The 18503-nt window shown below is 42.0% G+C and overlaps 1 protein-coding gene across 1 annotated transcript; it reads left to right on the top strand.

Moving 5' to 3' along the window:
* The first annotated feature begins 9256 nt into the window (after nt 1–9256).
* Nucleotides 9257–13680, top strand: RPS4X (ribosomal protein S4 X-linked). Its single transcript, NM_001035445.2, has 7 exons — nt 9257–9282; nt 10193–10270; nt 10471–10651; nt 10874–10971; nt 12103–12274; nt 12853–13010; nt 13520–13680. The coding sequence occupies exons 1-7, from the start codon at nt 9280–9282 to the stop codon at nt 13619–13621; spliced, it is 792 nt and encodes a 263-aa protein (NP_001030522.1). The 5' UTR covers nt 9257–9279; the 3' UTR covers nt 13622–13680.
* Nucleotides 13681–18503: the final 4823 nt, after the last annotated feature.

The raw sequence follows: 18503 nt of genomic DNA on the forward strand, positions 1-18503 counted from the left end.
GCTTTTTAAGGCCCACTTGACCTCACATTCCAGGATGTCTGGCTCTAGGTCAGTGATTACACCTTCGTGATTATCTTGGTCGTGAAGATCTTTTTTGTACAGTTCTTCTGTGTATTCTTGCCATCTCTTCTTAATATCTTCTGCTTCTGTTAGGTCCATACCATTTCTGTCCTTTATCGAGCCCATCTTGGCATGAAATGTTCCCTTGGTTATCTCTAATTTTCTTAGAATGCCTAAAATTAAAAAGACTGACCTTCATAGGCAACAAAAGAAAAAAAAGTAAATAAGTTGTGTGCTTAGTCGCTCAGTCATGTCCGATTCTTGTGATCCCATAGACTGTAGCCTGCCAGGCTCCTCTGCCCATGGGATTCTCCAGGCAAGAATACTGGAGTGGGTCACCACTTCCTTCTCCAGGGGATCTTCCCGATTCAGGAGTTGAACCCAGGTCTCCTACATTACAGGCACATAGATTCTTTTCCGACTGAGCTACAAGGGAAGCCCAGATAAATTACACTCCATCAGATCAAAATATTTGTGCATCAAAGAACTCAAAACAGTGAAAAACAACCCACAGAATGGGAGAAAATATTTGCAAATCATGTACCTGACAAGGAATTAGTATACAGAATATATAAGGACTCCTAAAATTCAACATTTTAAAAAAACCAAACAACCCAATTCAAAAATAGGCAAAGGACTTGAACAGATATTTCTCCAAGGAAGGTATACAAATGGCTAATAAGCACATGAAAAGATGCTGAATATCACTAATCATTACAGAAATGAAAAACAAAATCACAGTGAGGTACAATTTCTCATCCATTAGGGTGGCTATTTTTTTTAATGGAAAAATAACAAGCATTGGTGAAGATATATATGGGGAAATTTGGAATGTTTGTGCATTGCTGATGGGAGTGTAAATGCCATTATGGAAAATAATTTGGCAGTTCCTCAAAAACTTAAACATAGAATCACCACGTGATCCAGCAATTGCGCTTCTAAGTACAGACCCAAAAGAAATGAAAAACGCAGCTCAGATACCTGTACATCAATATTCATTGCAGCAGTATTCATAATATCCAAAAGGTGGAAATGACCTATGTCCATCAACAGAGAATGGATAAACAAATTGCAGGGTATACAAACAATGGAATATTATTCAGATTTTAAAAGTAGTGAAACTCAAACATGCTATTAATACAGTATGGGTGAACTTTTAAAACATCATGCAAAGTGAAATAAGCCAGATACAAAAGGACAAATATTGTATGATTCCACTTATATAAGATGCCTAGAATTGACAAATTCACGTAGAGAAAGAAAGTAGAATAGAGGTTACCAGGAGCTGGGACCAAGGGGTAAAGGGGAGCTACTGTTTAAGATGAAAAGGCTCTGAAAATGAAGAGTGGTGATAAGTGCATATGGCGAATGTACCTTTTAAAAAATTATTCAAGTATAGTTGATTTACAATATTATGTTAGTTTCTGGTGTATAATAAAGTGGTTCAGTTATTTTATATATATATATATATATACACACATATATACTTTAAAAAATGTATTTGTCTTTAATTGAAGGATAATTGCTTTACAATATTGTGTTGGTTTCTGCCATACATCAACATAAATCAGCCATAGATATGCATACGTCCCCTCCCTCTTGAACCTCCCTCCCACCTCCCACCACATCCCACCCCTCTAGGTTATCACAGAGTCCTGGTTTGAGTTCCCTGTATCATACAGCAAATTCCCACTGGGTATCTATTTTACATATTGTAATGTGTATGTTTCCATGCTACTCTCTCCATAAATCATAGCAAGATACTTACTCTATGACCCACCTCCTAGAGTAATGGAAATAAAAACAAAAGTAAAGAAGTGGAACCTAATTAAGCTTAAAAGCTTCTGCACAGCAAGGGAAACTATAAACAAGGTGCAAAGACAGAATGGGAGAAAATAATAGCAAATGAAACAGCTGACAAAGGATTCATTTCCAAAATATACAAGCAGCTCATACAACTCAATACCAGAAAAACAAATAATCTGATCAAGACCTAAACAGACATTTCTTCAAAGAAGACATACAGACGGCTAAAAAGCACATGAAAAGATGCTCAACATCATTCACTATTACAGAAATGTAAATCAAAACTACCATGAGATAACACCTCATATCAGTCAGAATGGCCATCATCAAAAAGTCTACAAATGATAGTGTTCGAGAGGTTGCAGAGAAAAGGGAATCCTCTTGCACTGTTGGTGGGAATGGAGGACAGTATGGAGATTGTTTTCATATTATTTTACATTACAGGTTATTACAAGATTTTGAACATAGTTCCCTGTGCTATACAGTAGGACCTCCTTGTTCATCTATTTTATATATAGGAGTTTGTATCTGTTAATCCGAAACTCCTAATTTATCCCTCCCCCTGCCCTTTTCCCCTCTGGTAACCGGAAGTTTCTTTTCCATGTCTGTAAGTCTCTTTCTGTTTCGTAAATAAGTTCATTTGTATTATTATTTTAGATTGTATCAGATTTAGATCTGTATCACATATAGTGAAATGAAAGTCGCTCAGTCATGTCCTATTCTTTGCGACCCCATGGACAGTCCATGGAACACTCCAGGCCAGAATACTGGAACAGATCGCCGTTCCCTTCTCCAGGGGATCTTCCCAACCCAGGGATTGAACCCAGGTCCCCCGCATTGCAGGCAGATTCTTTACCAGCTGAGACACAAGGGAAGCCCAAGAACACTGGAGAGGGTAGTCTATCCCTTCTCCAGCAGATCTTCCTGACCCAGGAATCGAACCAGGGTTTCCTGCATTGCAGGCGGATTCTTTACCAACTGAGCTAAAGTGATACCATCTATTTTTCTTCCTCTGACTATTCCAGTTAGTATACTAATCTCTGTCTAGGTCTATCCATGTTGCTGAAAATGGTGTTGTTTCATTCTTTTTTGTGGCTAATATCCCTTGGACAGAGGAGCTTGGTGGGCTACAGTCCATGGGATCACAAGAGTCAGACATGACTTAGACACTAAACCACCACCGCATTCCATTGTATTTGTACTACATCTTCTTTATCCATTCATTTGTCAATGGAAACAGGTTGTTTCTATGTTCTGGATATTGTTAATAGTGCTGTTGTAAACACTGGGATGCATTTATCTTTTCCATGTGAATGTACTTAACATCACTTAAATGTACATTTAATTTTGTTTTTGGTTTTGGTTTTTTAAAAATATTTTGGCAGTGTTGCGTGGCATGTAGAATCTTAGTTCCCTAACCAGGGATCAAACTCTTGCCTCCTGCAGTGGAAGTTCAGAGTCTTAACCACTGGACAACCAAGGAAGTCCCCTAAATGTACATTTTATTTATCTATTTATTTTAAAATATTCGTTTATTTGGCTGAGTCGGGTCCCGCATGCAGGACCCTCATTGTGTCATGAGGGATCTTTCGTTGTGGCGGGCAGGCTCAGTAGTTTTGGTGTGCTGGCTTAGTTGCCCCATGGCATGTGGGATCTTAGTTCCCGGACCAGGGGTCACCAGGGATCGAACCCATGTCCCCTGCATTGGAAGGTGGATTGTTAACCAGTGGACCACCAGGGAAGTCCCTAAATGTACATTCTAAAATGGTCAAAATGGTAAATATTATGTATTTGTTGTTGTTTAGTCACTAAGTCATGTCCCCATGGACTATAGCCTGCCAGGCTCCTCTGTCCATGGGATTTCCCAGGCAAGAATTCTGGAGTGGGTTGCCATTTCTTTCTCCAGGGGATCTTCCCAACCCAGGGATTGAACTTGGTCTCTTGTATCTCCTGCATTGGTAGGCAGATTCTTTACCACTGAGCCACCAGGAAACCCCAATTAAAAATTAAGTTAAGAAAACACAACTGATTTAACATATGTTGGCCAGGGCATGGTGCAACTGGAACACTGAAAATGGGGATGTAAAATATTACAACCACTTTGGAAAACAGTTTGGCAATTTTTTCAAAAAATTAAAACATACATCTGCCATATGACCTAGCCTTCCACTTGTAGGTTTTCACCAAGAGAAATATAAACATTTGCTCATAAAAAGACTTGTATAGAAATGTTCATAGCAGCTTCATCTGTAATTGCTTAAAACTGGAAACAATGCAAATGTCTATCCACAAGTGAATGGGATAAACTACTTATGGTATTAGTCGCTCAGTCGTGCCCGACTCTTTGCGACCCCATGGACTGCAGTCCACCAGGCTCCTCTGTCCATAAGATTTTCCAGGCAAGGATACTGGAGTGGGTTGCCATTTCCTTCTCCAGGAGATCTTCCCAATCCAGGGATCGAACCTGGGTCTCCTGCACTGCAGGCAGATTCATTACCGACTGAGCTACAAGGCATACATACATACATGTGTATATGCATATATGTACACATGTACTATATGATGTATACGAGGAACTACTAAGCAATAAAAGAATAAACTATTGATACATACAACAACATGAATGAATCTAAAAATAATTATGCTGAGTGAAAGATGCTAAACAAAAAAAGAGTACAGGCTGGAATATTTCCATTTATGCAAAATTCAAAAAAATGCAAATTAATCAGTAGTGACAGAAAGCAGATCAGCAGTTGCCTGGGAGTGCAGGGGGAGGAGCTGGACTGAGGAGTTACAAACAGACATGAGAAAACTTGGGGCTTATGGATATGTTCATTACATTAGTGACAAATGGTTTCACTAGGTTTATACACACATCAAAATTTGTCAGACTGCATACTTTAAATACGTGCCATTTACTATACATTGATTATTCCTCAATAAAGCTGTTGGAAAAACCCAAATTTCAGAAGGAAGCATCCAGAAGGGAATTGGAGCACTAATTCATTGACTGAGTCCCAATGTTCTATGCATTTGATACATCATCTCTTAAATTGAGTATGGTTATCCCTATTTTCCAAATAAAGCACCTGTGGTTCAGAGAAGTGAAGCCATGTACTCAAAGGCACACAGAGATAGATTCAAACTATGCTCTTTCACCTCTGCCTCACTGTCTCACAGGAATGTGAGAAAGTGAGGAGAAGGCTATGCTGGTTCGTTGATTGCTGACAATAAATCAATCAGGGAATCTGAGGCATGAAGGGCTACTCTTTAAGATGAAGACTGAGGGGCTTGGACCACTCCACTCATGGTGTGACTTATGAACATGAACCACTCATACACATCCTTTTCCTTTGGCAACCTGGGACAGGATGCTGGGGATGTATGTACATCTCAGTTCCCTACTCATTGTCTCCCATGCCCACACTTACAGAAATAGAACCATGCACTGCATGGTTTCATTTACGATATGTTAAAGCAGTTCTTACAAAACAATGAAGACAAAGATCATTCAACATATTGCAATGAGAAAATTGGTTAAGCATTTTGGGGAAAATAGATTTGTTTTCAGTTTATCTTTAATTCCATTTATCTTTATCAACCCCAAGTTGGTAAAGAACTAAATACATGTTATTAAATAGAATTGAGTATTTAGCAGATCTTTGAACTGAGAGTAACCTTCTAATCTTTGAATTGACAAGAAGAAATTACAAGACAAAAGGTCAACAGATTTGGCTATATAAAATTTTGAAATTTGTACATAGAAAAATAAAATCAAAAGGAAAGTAATTGGTAAAAATATATGCCTCAAATATGACAAATGATGAACTTCTGTGTTCTGTAAAGCACCCATGCAAATTGATCAGAAAAACATGTCCCCAAAGATTAATAGGCAGAGATACTTCACACAAGGGGAAATGGAATGAGTAAACAAGCATATGACAAAATGTTCAACCCCACTAGTGATTTTTTGAAGTGCAAATTAAAACAATTACGTTAGTAAAAGTTAAAAATAAGTGATTACCAGGCTGCCATGAGTATAGTAAAATTGCAAGGCTGCTCTGAGGAAGGTCTTTGGCAATACACAATACCACTATCAAAGTGTTCAGACCCTTAACACAGTGCTCCCTTTCCAACAGTTACTGCCAACCACTTGCATGGACTAAGCACAGATGCACCAGTTCTCCCAAATGGGAGTCTCCAGCCCAGATATCACACACCTGCGCTCAGGTTTGTGTCTATAAAGCATCTCCAGCTGGTCCTCCCCCTCAGTCCCACGTCGCACACACCAAACATACCTCCTCCTAGTTCCCCGTGAATGTGCTACTGAGTCACCAAACCAGAAACCTGGGAATCATCCTAATTACCTCCCTGTCCCTCACCCCTGCACATATGTCATTTCCTAGTCAGATTCTGCCAATACTCCATCTGCAATGTCTTTTGAATCTGCCCCCTCCTCCTCCACCCCACAATCACAGACCTGGGTCTCGCCTTTCTGTTTCTTGCTTGCATTGTTGAAACAGCCCTGACCCATCTCCTCCCTGACCCAAACCAGCCACACTTCCTTCAAACCATTCTAAAAGAAGCAGTCAGTTATCTTTCTGAAGCACAAAGCTGATTCTCTCCTCTTTAAAATCTTTCAGTGACTCCTCATTGTCTACCTACAGGCTAAAGTCCAAATTCTTAAGATTTAACAGCCCTCCATGTTCCCAACTGCCTCACCACCATCTTTCCTCTGAGAGCTTCTTCTAGCTTTCTGTCCCCTCCTCCCACCCTACCTTTCCACTATAATGTGAATTCTTTGAGACCAGGAACTAGATCTTAATCATCTCTGTTTCCCTGGCTCATAATACAGAATTTGACTCAGAGTAGGTACTCAATAAATGTTGGGTGAAGGAATGGATTTATTCTAAGGAAGTTGTTCCACTGAAGGAAAAAGCCATATAAAGGAAACTATTCACTGTAGCAACATTCATAATAAAGAAAAAGCACTAAAAACTAAATGTTCAACAGTAAGGAACTTTTATTAATTATGGGATATCCATTTAATGAAATATGACACAGTTGTTAAAATACTCATTATGAAGATTATGTAGCAACTCAGAAAGTGTTTAGTATAATAAAAGCAGAATGCAAAATGGTCTGTATGCTAGGAGTAAAATTATGTAAAAGTATGCATGCACACAAACCGATCAGAACAAGAACAGGAACAAGAACAAATGAATACAGATGATGTGTTTAGGGTGTTTGGGGAGGTACTGTTTTGTGATTTTCTTAGCTCTTTCCCAATTCCCTTTATTCTTGTTAGAATGTCATTTGTGCATAAATACAAATTGACAGAAAAAAAAAATATACTGGAAAAGGTGCTTTGATTCTGTCAAGTCCTTTGACAAGCTGTGGTACAAAAACAAACCAACCCTTGACCTGGGAGGCAAGAGATCAGCCTCCCTAACCCATCCCCCACTCCTAACCAGCTGTGTGATCTTAAGTAACATCTGCGGCTCTAACCAGCCATTTTTCCTATCCTCTCAAGCCAGAGGTCCCATGAACTTCCCATGGAATCCCTCACCCCCAAGTGAACTTCAATCATTTCTGTTGGCTGCACCACCATCTTCCCAATGCCCTCAGACTGAAAACCTCAGAATGCACCTTCTATTGTCTCACCAACTTCACTCTCTCTCTAATCCCCATCTCCAATCAATTGCCCCTTCTTGCCAATAATCATCTGTAGCATGCTTTACTATAGACCTAATTTTAGACAAAGAGGATTTCCTGTCCATCTAGTTAGTGAGTACTGTCTGATTGAAAAAAGCCAACCATTTTTTCCTCTCTCTTGCTCCTCTACAAACTACGGGGGGATGAAAAGGAGGGCAGAGACAGAGACATGTAAAATGGAACCTCCTGGGTTAGGACTTTGACCTCATGGTCAGGGGAGGCCAGGCAGAGTCAGGGAGAGTATAGTGAGACTTGGCACAATGACTGGGATGTTGACTCAATTTGTTCATTCAACAAGTATTTACCAAGTGTTGGACATCACACTAACCTCTCTGTTAGGTGGCAAAGATGAATTAAGGCAGGCTCTTTAATGAAGATACTCACAATCTAGTGGAGGACAGATGAATAAACTAATTACAACCCGATCTGCTACTGTGTTGCCATTGAATTTGAACCGAGAACTCTGGGGCAGAAGAATGTGGCATGACCTTGCCTGAGGGGACTGGATTCTCACAGATCCAGAAGGACCTGAGCTGCATGCATCTCCAAGGTGGACAAGTGGGATTAGGTACCCAGGAAGAGTGCTGGGCTGTCCATGGCAGTTCCAAGCTGAGGGATCATCAGGTCCACTGTCAGGAGGCTTGAAAGAGGCAGTTTTGTCAGAGCAGTAACACCTTGGAGTGGCTTAAGCTTTGAGGTTTGGGATAGGGTAAGGGAGCAATGGGTGTCCTGATGAGTGCAGGAGGCAGGAGGTGAAAGGCAGAGGGACCTGAGGGGCCAGGCAGGAGGCCCAAGGGCACTTTCAAAGTAGGGAAATCACATGATTAGGTCTAAATTTTAGTTAGATAACCGGATGATCTCGAATGGCTCCTGTCTTCCCTGAGACTTTATGGTAAATGCCAAATGCACTGTACAGAAATGGAGGGGCAGAGTTCAAGCAGAGATCCTACCCTCCCACCCGCTACACTCCACCCCCTTGGCAATCTGTAGAGAAGCCAGAGGGAAAAAATATTGATTCTTCCCAACTTATAGTAAGGGCAGGTCGACTGGCTCCAGGGAACTCAGGAGAAGGAACACACAATAGGTTTAAGGAACAGTATTAGTTATTCATTTTAATGTATTCTTTAAAATTTATTTATTTGAAGTATAGTAGATTTACAAAGTTGTGTTACTTTCAAGTTGTACAGAAAAGTGATTCAGATATATACATATAGACATATATAGATATATATTATTTTTCAGATTCTTTTCTACTACAGTTTATTACACGATGTTAAATATAGTTCCTTGTGCTACACTGTAGGACCTTACTCATTTCAGTGTATTCTAGTGATTATACGGTCCTATATATGTGGGACTTAAAATAGCCTCACTTTAGGCAAGAGAGCTTGTCTAACTCATCTTGGTCCAGCACCTAACACAGAATCAAGCGCTCCAGAGGTTCCCAGCAAATACTGGAGGGATGAGGGCGGGAAAGGAGAGGGAGCAATTCGCCCTTGGGAGACACCCGTTTTTCCACGGCGATTTCCAAGCCCCGGACCTCTGACCTCCCACCAGTAGATGGCAAAATAGCCTTCTCGCGTGCCGTAAAAGGGCGGAGCTGGTAGGAGGGTCCAAGGTTCCTGCGCGCGCAGTCGCGGGCCCTGTTTTCTCCTCTCGCCGGAAGAAGGCGGGCCTCTTTTCGTGCCTAGCGCAGCCATGGTAAGGCGGATTCTTTGCGAGCTCTTGAAGCTCCATCAGCCTCCATCCTCCCAGGGCTGGGGCTGCCCGGGACTCCGGGACTCTCGCGGGGGGTGGTCGGGCCGAGGCGAAGGGAGAGGGGCTAGTGGGGTGGGCACAGGCTGGGTAGATGGTGAGATCGAACACCAGCTTTCAGCTGTAGGGGGAAATTGGTACTGCTGGCGGGAAGGCCTTGGTATCTGGGCCGGCCACACCCGGCCACGCATCATGCGGCCCTGGGAGGAGCGGCTTGTTTCCCAGAATGGAGCCCCGGGTGGGCCCGGAGGATAGACGTCTGGCCCGGGGCAGGAGAAGAGATTCTTTCCGTCGTGTCTTTGGCACGCTCTGACTTTAGCTAATGTGATCGGTGAGATTCAGTATACGGCTTTAAAAAGGCTTCTTTTCGCACTTTAAGGTGAAAAATGATCTTAGCTACTTTAGAGTTTGAGGAAGCAGCTATTGGCACGTGGTTGTGCCAATATCTCAACAGCTAACACTTGAAAACCAGATACATTTCGAGAAGATTTCTGTTTGATATAGAAGCACAGATTGAGTTCTGGTCCATTTCTGTTACTGGCTGGCTGTGTGCCTTGAAGTCCATCCCCTGGCTGTTTCACCAGCAGTATCCTAGTAAAAACATCCTCTAGAAGCATACACACTTTTAAGTAGTAATATGTAAATAACTTAGTAACAGGAAATACTGTTCTTAGAGACAGTAATCAATTAACAGTAAGGAAACTGGTTGCAGTTTGCGGCACCTGTAGTATTTGCTGGGTACTGTGTGTGTGTTTTTGTTAAAGAGGAAACGATGCTGTTCTTTCGAGAATAATTGTGTAAGCTGTTCTTGAAAACACCTGAAACTATTTAACAGTATTAAAATCTGAAACTTTAGGCTCGGGGTCCCAAGAAGCACCTGAAACGCGTAGCAGCTCCAAAACATTGGATGCTGGATAAACTGACCGGTGTGTTTGTAAGTATCATTATATTGTAACCATGTTTTTTTTACGTTGTATGTTTGAAACATTTTGTACTGTTACTGTATGTGTGGATATCCCTGATTACTGGATCGGAAAATTCACTGCCTGCCAGAGGTTCTTTTGGGGTCAGGGCAGTCTGAATCTCGGGACTTGAGAGGTACCTTTTTTAAAGTGATAAATTAATCATTTACAGGCCCCTCGTCCATCTACCGGCCCCCACAAGCTAAGGGAGTGTCTCCCCCTAATCATTTTCCTAAGGAATAGACTTAAGTATGCCCTAACTGGAGATGAAGTAAAGAAGATTTGCATGCAGCGTTTCATTAAGATCGATGGCAAAGTCCGCACAGATATAACCTACCCTGCTGGTTTTATGGGTAAGTGGTTAGTGATGGGCGCTTGGTGGTAGCCCCTTTGATATATTTTTGTAAATCTTGCTATCTAAAAAGGTGGTTGTATTAAATACTGGTGAACTTTTGTCAGAGTCGTTGCTGGTATTCAAAATGGGAAGCATATGGATATTTTTTCCTTATGTGGTTGTTGCTCAGCATGGTCTACTGGGGTGCACTGTAGTAACCTGAGTTATTGTTTGATATCAGATGTCATCAGCATTGATAAGACTGGAGAGAACTTTCGTTTGATCTATGACACCAAGGGTCGCTTTGCTGTTCATCGTATTACACCTGAGGAGGCCAAGGTGAGTGATGCAAGTACGCTGGGCTGTTGTTTTAAAGTACTTGATTCTAAGTTACAGCCTGAATTAAGTACATGGGCTGATCCATTGTGAGGTAGGTAGATTAGGATTACTTATAATCTTATACCTGGAAACATCTAGTCAGGTTAGCATCCTCAACAGATTGTTACCTTTTTTTATCGCAGAAATGAATTCGCACTGAACAGTGACTTCTGATTGCTGGGTTTTTTTTTGTTTGAGGCAAGCAGAGTGACTTCTAGAAATGTTTGAGTATCTGAAGTGTGGGATAAGGGGCCAGAAAAACCCAATGTCTAGTCCAGTCGGCCTTTTGTCTAGCTTTATTCTGGAAAGGGGAAAGATATTAATGGAAAGGACCAATAGCCTTTGGGGCACTAATTTGAGATAACGCAAAAGGTTACAGACATTGATTATTTAATCCAGTTTGTTGTGGTTTTATGTATAAGTTCATGGCTTCTTCCATTATTGGCTGTAAATGAAGGTTAATTCAATTGGGTGATTCAGCTCCTAATTTCCTTAGCTGCCTGCATTGTTACCAGCAGGCTGGAGAGCATGTCCAATGGAATCAAGGTGATTTGATTCATTTAAAGAATATTTTGGGGAGTGAAAAATCCAAAAGTGAAATGGTTTGTGAAATAGTTGATTTGATGAACTGGTAATGCAATTGCCCTTTGTGAGACAAAATTCAATTGTGATATAGAGGGAGCCATTAAGAGGCACTTGTTAGCTGGGTGAGTAGAAGGGAAGAATTCAAGCTGTCCCAGACTTAACCTGAGAATGGGGCTGTAATTTGCATTTGAGAGGGGAGGAAATGGTGGTGATTAGCCCTCCTGGTAGTTCCCAGGTTGTGAGGCCTTCCAGTTCCTTGAACTTTTAGCCTTGGGGTTGATACAGTGCTACGAAGAAAACACATAAGAAATAGGAAGATTAATCTAGAAGGGGGGCCAGTGTGCAAGATGAATTTATTGGGGAGTGGGAAGAAAAGTCAAGAACACCATTATTCAGCTGTAGCTCTTTAGCTGCTGGTTACATCTTTAAAGTGGTGACAGAACTGTCGTACTCTGGAGCATAGTGCTTGTGAGCTGGACTGATGTGGCTAACCTTGTGTGTTTCTAGTATAAATTGTGCAAAGTAAGAAAGATATTTGTGGGAACAAAAGGAATCCCTCATCTGGTAACCCATGATGCTCGTACCATCCGTTACCCTGATCCCCTCATCAAGGTGAATGATACCATTCAGATTGACTTGGAGACTGGCAAGATTACTGATTTCATCAAATTTGACACTGGTAAGCAGCCTCTGCTACATAGGCATTCTCTTTAGGCAGAATTCTCATAGGCAGGCATAAGAGCTGTACTTTGCTTTTAATTTTTAAATTGATTGAATCTAGGACTTGAAAAAGGTCTGGGTACAGGGTTTTATTTTTTGGGTTTGTGGTCTAATATGCACCTAATTCGGAGAAGGCAATGGCACCCCACTCCAGTACTCTTGCGTGGAAAATCCCATGGATGGAGGAGCCTGGTAGGCTGCCGTCTGTGGGGTCACACAGAGTCGGACACGACTGAAGTGACTTAGCAGCAGCATGCACCTAATTAGCAACCAAAGCTAAATGTCTTTTGTTGATATAGTAACAGATCAGGAACAAGGCAAGTCTTTTAAGAAATGTTCAGTGAATATGTAAAAGCAAAGCCTTGTGTCATTGTAGTTTTCTGGTGGCCATGAGGGAATTGAGATACAGCCTTTTGTAATTGACTCATCCTCCAAATCTGTTCACAACAGTAGCAGAAAATTAATTGTACCTTGAAAGATTAACAACTTTGTTTGAAACCTGTCTCGCTCATTGACTACCATTTCCTTCCTATATAGGTAACCTGTGCATGGTGACTGGAGGTGCTAACCTGGGAAGAATTGGTGTGATTACAAACCGGGAGAGGCATCCAGGTTCTTTTGATGTAGTTCATGTGAAAGATGCGAACGGCAACAGCTTTGCCACACGGCTCTCAAACATTTTCGTTATTGGCAAAGTAAGTCTGGGTTTCTCTAGTCCAGGGAAACCTGTAAAATGCTGGGATTGTAGCTCCTGGTTCCTGCTAAAGTGTTATAAAATAAAGCCTCCTCTGGGATAGGGCTTACAGCAGGGCTGAGGCAAACCTGTGCTTTTTCAGCATCACAGTATGGGGTGTGGGGACCGGATCACCTGGGTTGGTGAAAAGTGCCAGTAATGGGATGAATATACCTTATAGTTTTGCTCTTTAATTTGTACCTGTGGGAGATTGTGGGGGTAGGGGGTAAGCTAATGCTTGGCCTTGGGCACAATTGCAATATATCTAAGACTAGTTATGAAGGATATTGTAGTTTGCATTTACATACATGGGCAAAAAATTTTAAATGGTTATTTCAGATAAATGACTGCCTGACTGTTGCTGAGTGCTTTCACAAACAGGTTTCTCTTCCTCTTGACAAACATAAACATAACATGTGCCAGCCTGTTATGGTGTGTAGCAGGTTTTGATTCTCCTCTTTTCTCCTCCAGGGCAACAAACCGTGGATCTCTCTTCCCCGTGGAAAGGGTATTCGCCTTACTATTGCTGAGGAGAGAGATAAGAGATTGGCAGCCAAACAGAGCAGTGGATAAAATGATCTCTATGTGATGTGATTGGAAAAGTCTTTGTAATTAAAGATAATACCAAGTGATTAATAGTATCTTTGGTGTTTGCTGTGGTTTGGGTTTTTGGTTTGCTTGCTTGCTTTGAATTTTCAGGCAGGCTTGGCATTCTGGGATATGATGTCCCCTATAGGCTAGACTTCAATGATGGTAGGAGAACATATCAAACCTTGGCAAGAAGGAGAAGCAAGTAAATATTTTATACATAGTATCTTTTTTTTTTAATCCCCCTCTTTTCTCTGGTCTTTATTGCACTACCCCATATATAAGCCTGGCTCATCTGTTTTTCCCACTTCTGTGCCCAGCTTGCCAAATGGCAGGGTAAAAATGTCCAGTTTTGAATACAGGTATGGACTCTTGTTGCCAAGCAATACACTTGCTTGGACTTTATCATTTTCCAGCTGCTATAGCATTCAGTCCTCAACTCCATTTCTCAGGACTGCGAAATCATGTTTTTGCCAGTCTTGGGAGGCACCTCTGTTGGCAAGGGGCCAGCAGTTAGACCTATTCCTCATTTCAAACTCTAGGCTTCTTACAAGTGTCAATTACCCTGTGTGTGATATCAACCAGCATGTCTTCCTGCTAAGACCTAAAACCACCTTGGCTTCCCATAGCAGAGCTTTTCTCAATCTTTATATGGGAGCAGGGTGGGGGAGGGGATAGCTGTCCTGTGTTGGATGTTGGGCACCATCCCTGGCCCCTAACCCACTAGAACAGCGCTTTTGTTCTTCCTGGTTGTGATAACGAGAAACTGACTTGAGGTAATGCCAGATCCCCCAGAGGAGCAAAATGCCCATGTGTTAACCACTGCCCTGTATATATCACCTTCACGTAACGTCTAGCTACAGACTGCTCAAAACAACTAAGTCTCCCTTTTCTGGTATCCCTGGTGCCCAGGCCTGTGGGTTCAGTGGACCAGGAAGCCTGCTGAGGAGCTGTAGCTTGGGGCAACATCCTTTTCCCCAGGCTGAGTCCTGGGCTTGGAGTCAAGCCAAAGAACTGAACAAACAACATACTAGCAAAAACTGCCCAGGGGTCTCCTAGACCCAGATTTGGCCCCACAGGACATCCCTGCCTTCCATATTGCAAAATAAAGCACAACTTGGGGCTAACGGAACTCTGCTTAAGCAGCCTAAAGGGAATTTCTGCAGAACTGGGTCCAGCCAAGTAGAGGGGTGCCGAAAAGGGCTTGCCAGTCATGTTACTTATAGCCTTTTCTTGCCAAGAGTGGAGCTTATCCAGAAGCAGTTATGAGGGGCCAGATCAGAAGTAATTTTTATGGTGCCCCTTGAGAAATGGAGACTAAAGGATTAGAAGGCAGGGGACCTGAATGCAGCTGTATTCTCTTGCTGCCACCCTGCTCAGTGTGCTTTCTAGGTTTGTCCTGTCTCAGCTCAACAGATGATGGAAATGATTTGTTGAAGTTTAGTTAAGGAACCAAAGCAAATATGGAGGAGGAGAGGCCTCCAGGTTGGTTCTTTGCACAAGTACAGCGGTATCCTAGATGCTCACTGGGCCACCCATCTTGTCCAAATGGGGAATTGGTGTTACTTGGCTGCATTCTCCTCACATCACCAGGGATTTTTATATTTATTCATTTGGCTATGTTGGGTTTTAGCTGCAGCACAGGGAATCTAGTCAAAGCTATGGTTGTGTATGAATGTAAGAGTTGGACTATAAAGAAAGCTGAGACCTGAAGAATTGATGCTTTTGAACTGTGGTGTTGGAGAAGACTCTTGAGGGTCCCTTGGACTGCAAGGAGATCCAACCAGTCCATCCTAAAGGAAATCAGTCCTGAATATTCATTGGAAGGACTGATTGATGCTGAAGCTAAAACTCCAATACTTTGGCCACCTGATGCAAAGAATTGACTCATTGGAAAAGACCCTGATGCTGGGAAAGATTGAAGGCAGGAGGAGAAGGGGACAACAGAGGATGAGATGGCTAGATGGCATCACCGACTCGATGGACACTTTGAGCAAGCTCTGGGAGTTGGTGATGGACAGGGAAGCCTGGCGTGCTGCAGTCCATGGGGTCACAGAGAGTCGGACACGAAAGAGTGAACTGAACACAGAATCTTTAGTTGTGGCATGTGAGATCTAGTTTCCTGAGCAGGGGTTGAACCCGGGCCCCCTGCACTGGGAATGCAGAGTCTTAGCCACTGGACCACAGAGAAGTCCCTTTTACAACCTAAGTTTATTTTGGTTTTTTATTTGTTAAACTAGCACAGGGATTTTTTTTAAGCAACTAGCCCCAGTGTGCAGATTTCCATCCTCACACCAGGTTGTATTACTTGACTTAGCCCAAAGCAGCCTGTATCACTGGAAAGAGATACAGTTTCCAAATAATATGGCTTGGGTCATTGTAGACTGTTTAAGACTTCCAGTTTGATTCATAAAATCTTAGAGCTCGAGAGAACCTTAGAGATCATCTCAGCAGAAAGGCAAATGGTCCTGAGATAAAAATGACTGCAGTGAGCAGAACTTGTGGGGGTTTGATTTACTTCCCTTGTGCATTCAGCAGACTGGGCCTCATGGTCCACTCAGGGCAGCACAGTACAGATTTGAATGACAGCAAGAATGAACGGTTCTATGAAGACCTACAAGACCTTTTAGAACTAACACCCCAAAAAGATATCCTTTTCATTATAGGGGACTGGAATGCAAAAGTAGGAAGTCAAGAAACACCTGGAGTAACAGGCAAATTTGGCCTTGGAGTACGGAATGAAGCAGGGCAAAGGCTAATAGAGTTTTGCCAAGAGAACGCACTGATCATAGCAAACACCCTCTTCCACAACACAAGAGAAGACTCTATACATGGACATCACCAGATGGTCAACACCGAAATCAGATTGATTCTATTCTTTGCACCCAAAGATGGAGAAGCTCTATACAGTCAGCAAAAACAAGACTGGGAGCTGACTGTGCCTCAGATCATGAACTCCTTATTGCCAAATTCAGACTTAAATTGAAGAAAGTAGGGAAAACCACTAGACCATTCAGGTATGACCTAAATAAAGTCCCTTATAATTATACAGTGGAAGTGAGAAATAGATTTAAGGGACTAAATCTGATAGAGTGCCTGATGAATTATGGACAGAGGTTCATGACATTGTACAGTAGACAGGGATCAAGACCATCCCCATGGAAAAGAAATGCAAAAAAGCAAAATGGCTGTCTGAGGAGGCCTTACAAATAGCTGTGAAAAGAAGAGAAATGAAAAGCAAAGGAGAAAAGGAAAGATATAAGCATCTGAATGCAGAGTTCCAAAGAATAGCAAGGAGAGATAAGAAAGCCTTCCTCAGCGATCAATGCAAAGAAATAGAGGAAAACAACAGAATGGGAAAGACTAGAGATCTCTTTCAGAAAATTAGAGATACCAAGGGAACATTTCATGCAAAGACAGGCTCGATAAAGGACAGAAATGGCATGGGCCTAACAGAAGCAGAAGATATTAAGAGGTGTCAAGAATACACAGAAGAACTGTACAAAAAAGATCTTCACGACCAAGATAATCATGATGGTGTGATCACTCACCTAGAGCCAGACATCTTGGAATGTGAAGTCAAGTGGGTCTTAGAAAGCATCACTACAAACAAAGCTAGTGGAGGTGATGGAATTCCAGTTGAGCTATTTCAAATCCTGAAAGATGATGCTGTGAAAGTGCTGCACTTAATATGCCAGCAAATTTGGAAAACTCAGCAGTGGCCACAGGACTAGAAAAGGTCCGTTTTCATTCCAACCCCAAAGAAAGGCAATGCCAAAGAATGCTCAAACTACCACACAATTGCACTCATCTCACACGCTAGTAAAGTAATGCTCAAAATTCTCCAAGCCAGGCTTCAGCAATATGTGAACCGTGAATTTCTAGATGTTCAACCTGGTTTTAAGAAAGGCAGAGGAACCAGAGATCAAATTGCCAACATCCTCTGGATCACGGAAAAAGCAAGAGAGTTCCAGAAAAACATCTATTTCTGCTTTATTGACTATGCCAAAGCCTTTGACTGTGTGGATCACAATAAACTGTGGAAAATTTTGAAAGAGATGGGAATACCAGACCACCTGACCTGCCTCTTGGGAAACCTGTATGCAAGTCAGGAAGCAACAGTTAGAACTGGACATGGACCAACAGATTGGTTCTAAATAGGAAAAGGAGTATGTCAAGGCTGTATATTGTCACCCTGCTTATTTAACTTCTATGCAGAGTACATCATGAGAAATGCTGGGCTGGAAGAAGCACAAGCTGGAATCAAGATTGCCAGGAGAAATATCAATAACTTCAGTTATGCAGATGACACCACCCTTATGGCAGAAAGTGAAGAAGAACTAAAAAGCCTCTTGATGAAAGTGAAAGAGGAGAGTGAAAAAGTTGGCTTAAGGCTCAACATTCAGAAAACAAAGATCATGGCATCTGGTCCCATCACTTCATGGGAAATCAGTGGGGAAAGAGTGGAAACAGTGTCAGACTTTATTTTTTTGGGCTCCAAAATCACTGCAGATGGTGACTGCAGCCATGAAATTAAAAGATGCTTACTCCTTGGAAAGAAAGTTATGACCAACCTAGACGGCATATTAAAAAGCAGAGACATTACTTTGCCAACAAAGGTCCGTCTAGTCAAGGCTATTGTTTTTCCAGTGGTCATGTATGGATGTGAGAATTGGACTGTGAAGAAAGCTGAGTGCTGAAGAACTGATGCTTTTGAACTGTGGTGTTGAAGAAGACTCTTGCGAGTCCCTTGGACTGCAAGGAGATCCAACCAGTCCATCCTAAAGGAGACCAGTCCTGGGTGTTCATTGGAAGGAGTGATGCTGAGGCTGAAACTCCAATACTTTGGCCACCTTATGTGAAGAGT

This window comes from Bos taurus, chromosome X (assembly GCF_002263795.3).
Source record: "Bos taurus isolate L1 Dominette 01449 registration number 42190680 breed Hereford chromosome X, ARS-UCD2.0, whole genome shotgun sequence".
NCBI classification, from domain to species: Eukaryota; Metazoa; Chordata; class Mammalia; order Artiodactyla; family Bovidae; genus Bos; species Bos taurus.

Coding starts and splice junctions, on each gene's coding strand:
- RPS4X (NM_001035445.2), top strand. Junction 10,271..10,470: donor ATAAACTGACCGGTGTGTTT/GTAAGTATCATT, acceptor AATCATTTACAG/GCCCCTCGTCCATCTACCGG. Junction 10,652..10,873: donor CTACCCTGCTGGTTTTATGG/GTAAGTGGTTAG, acceptor GTTTGATATCAG/ATGTCATCAGCATTGATAAG.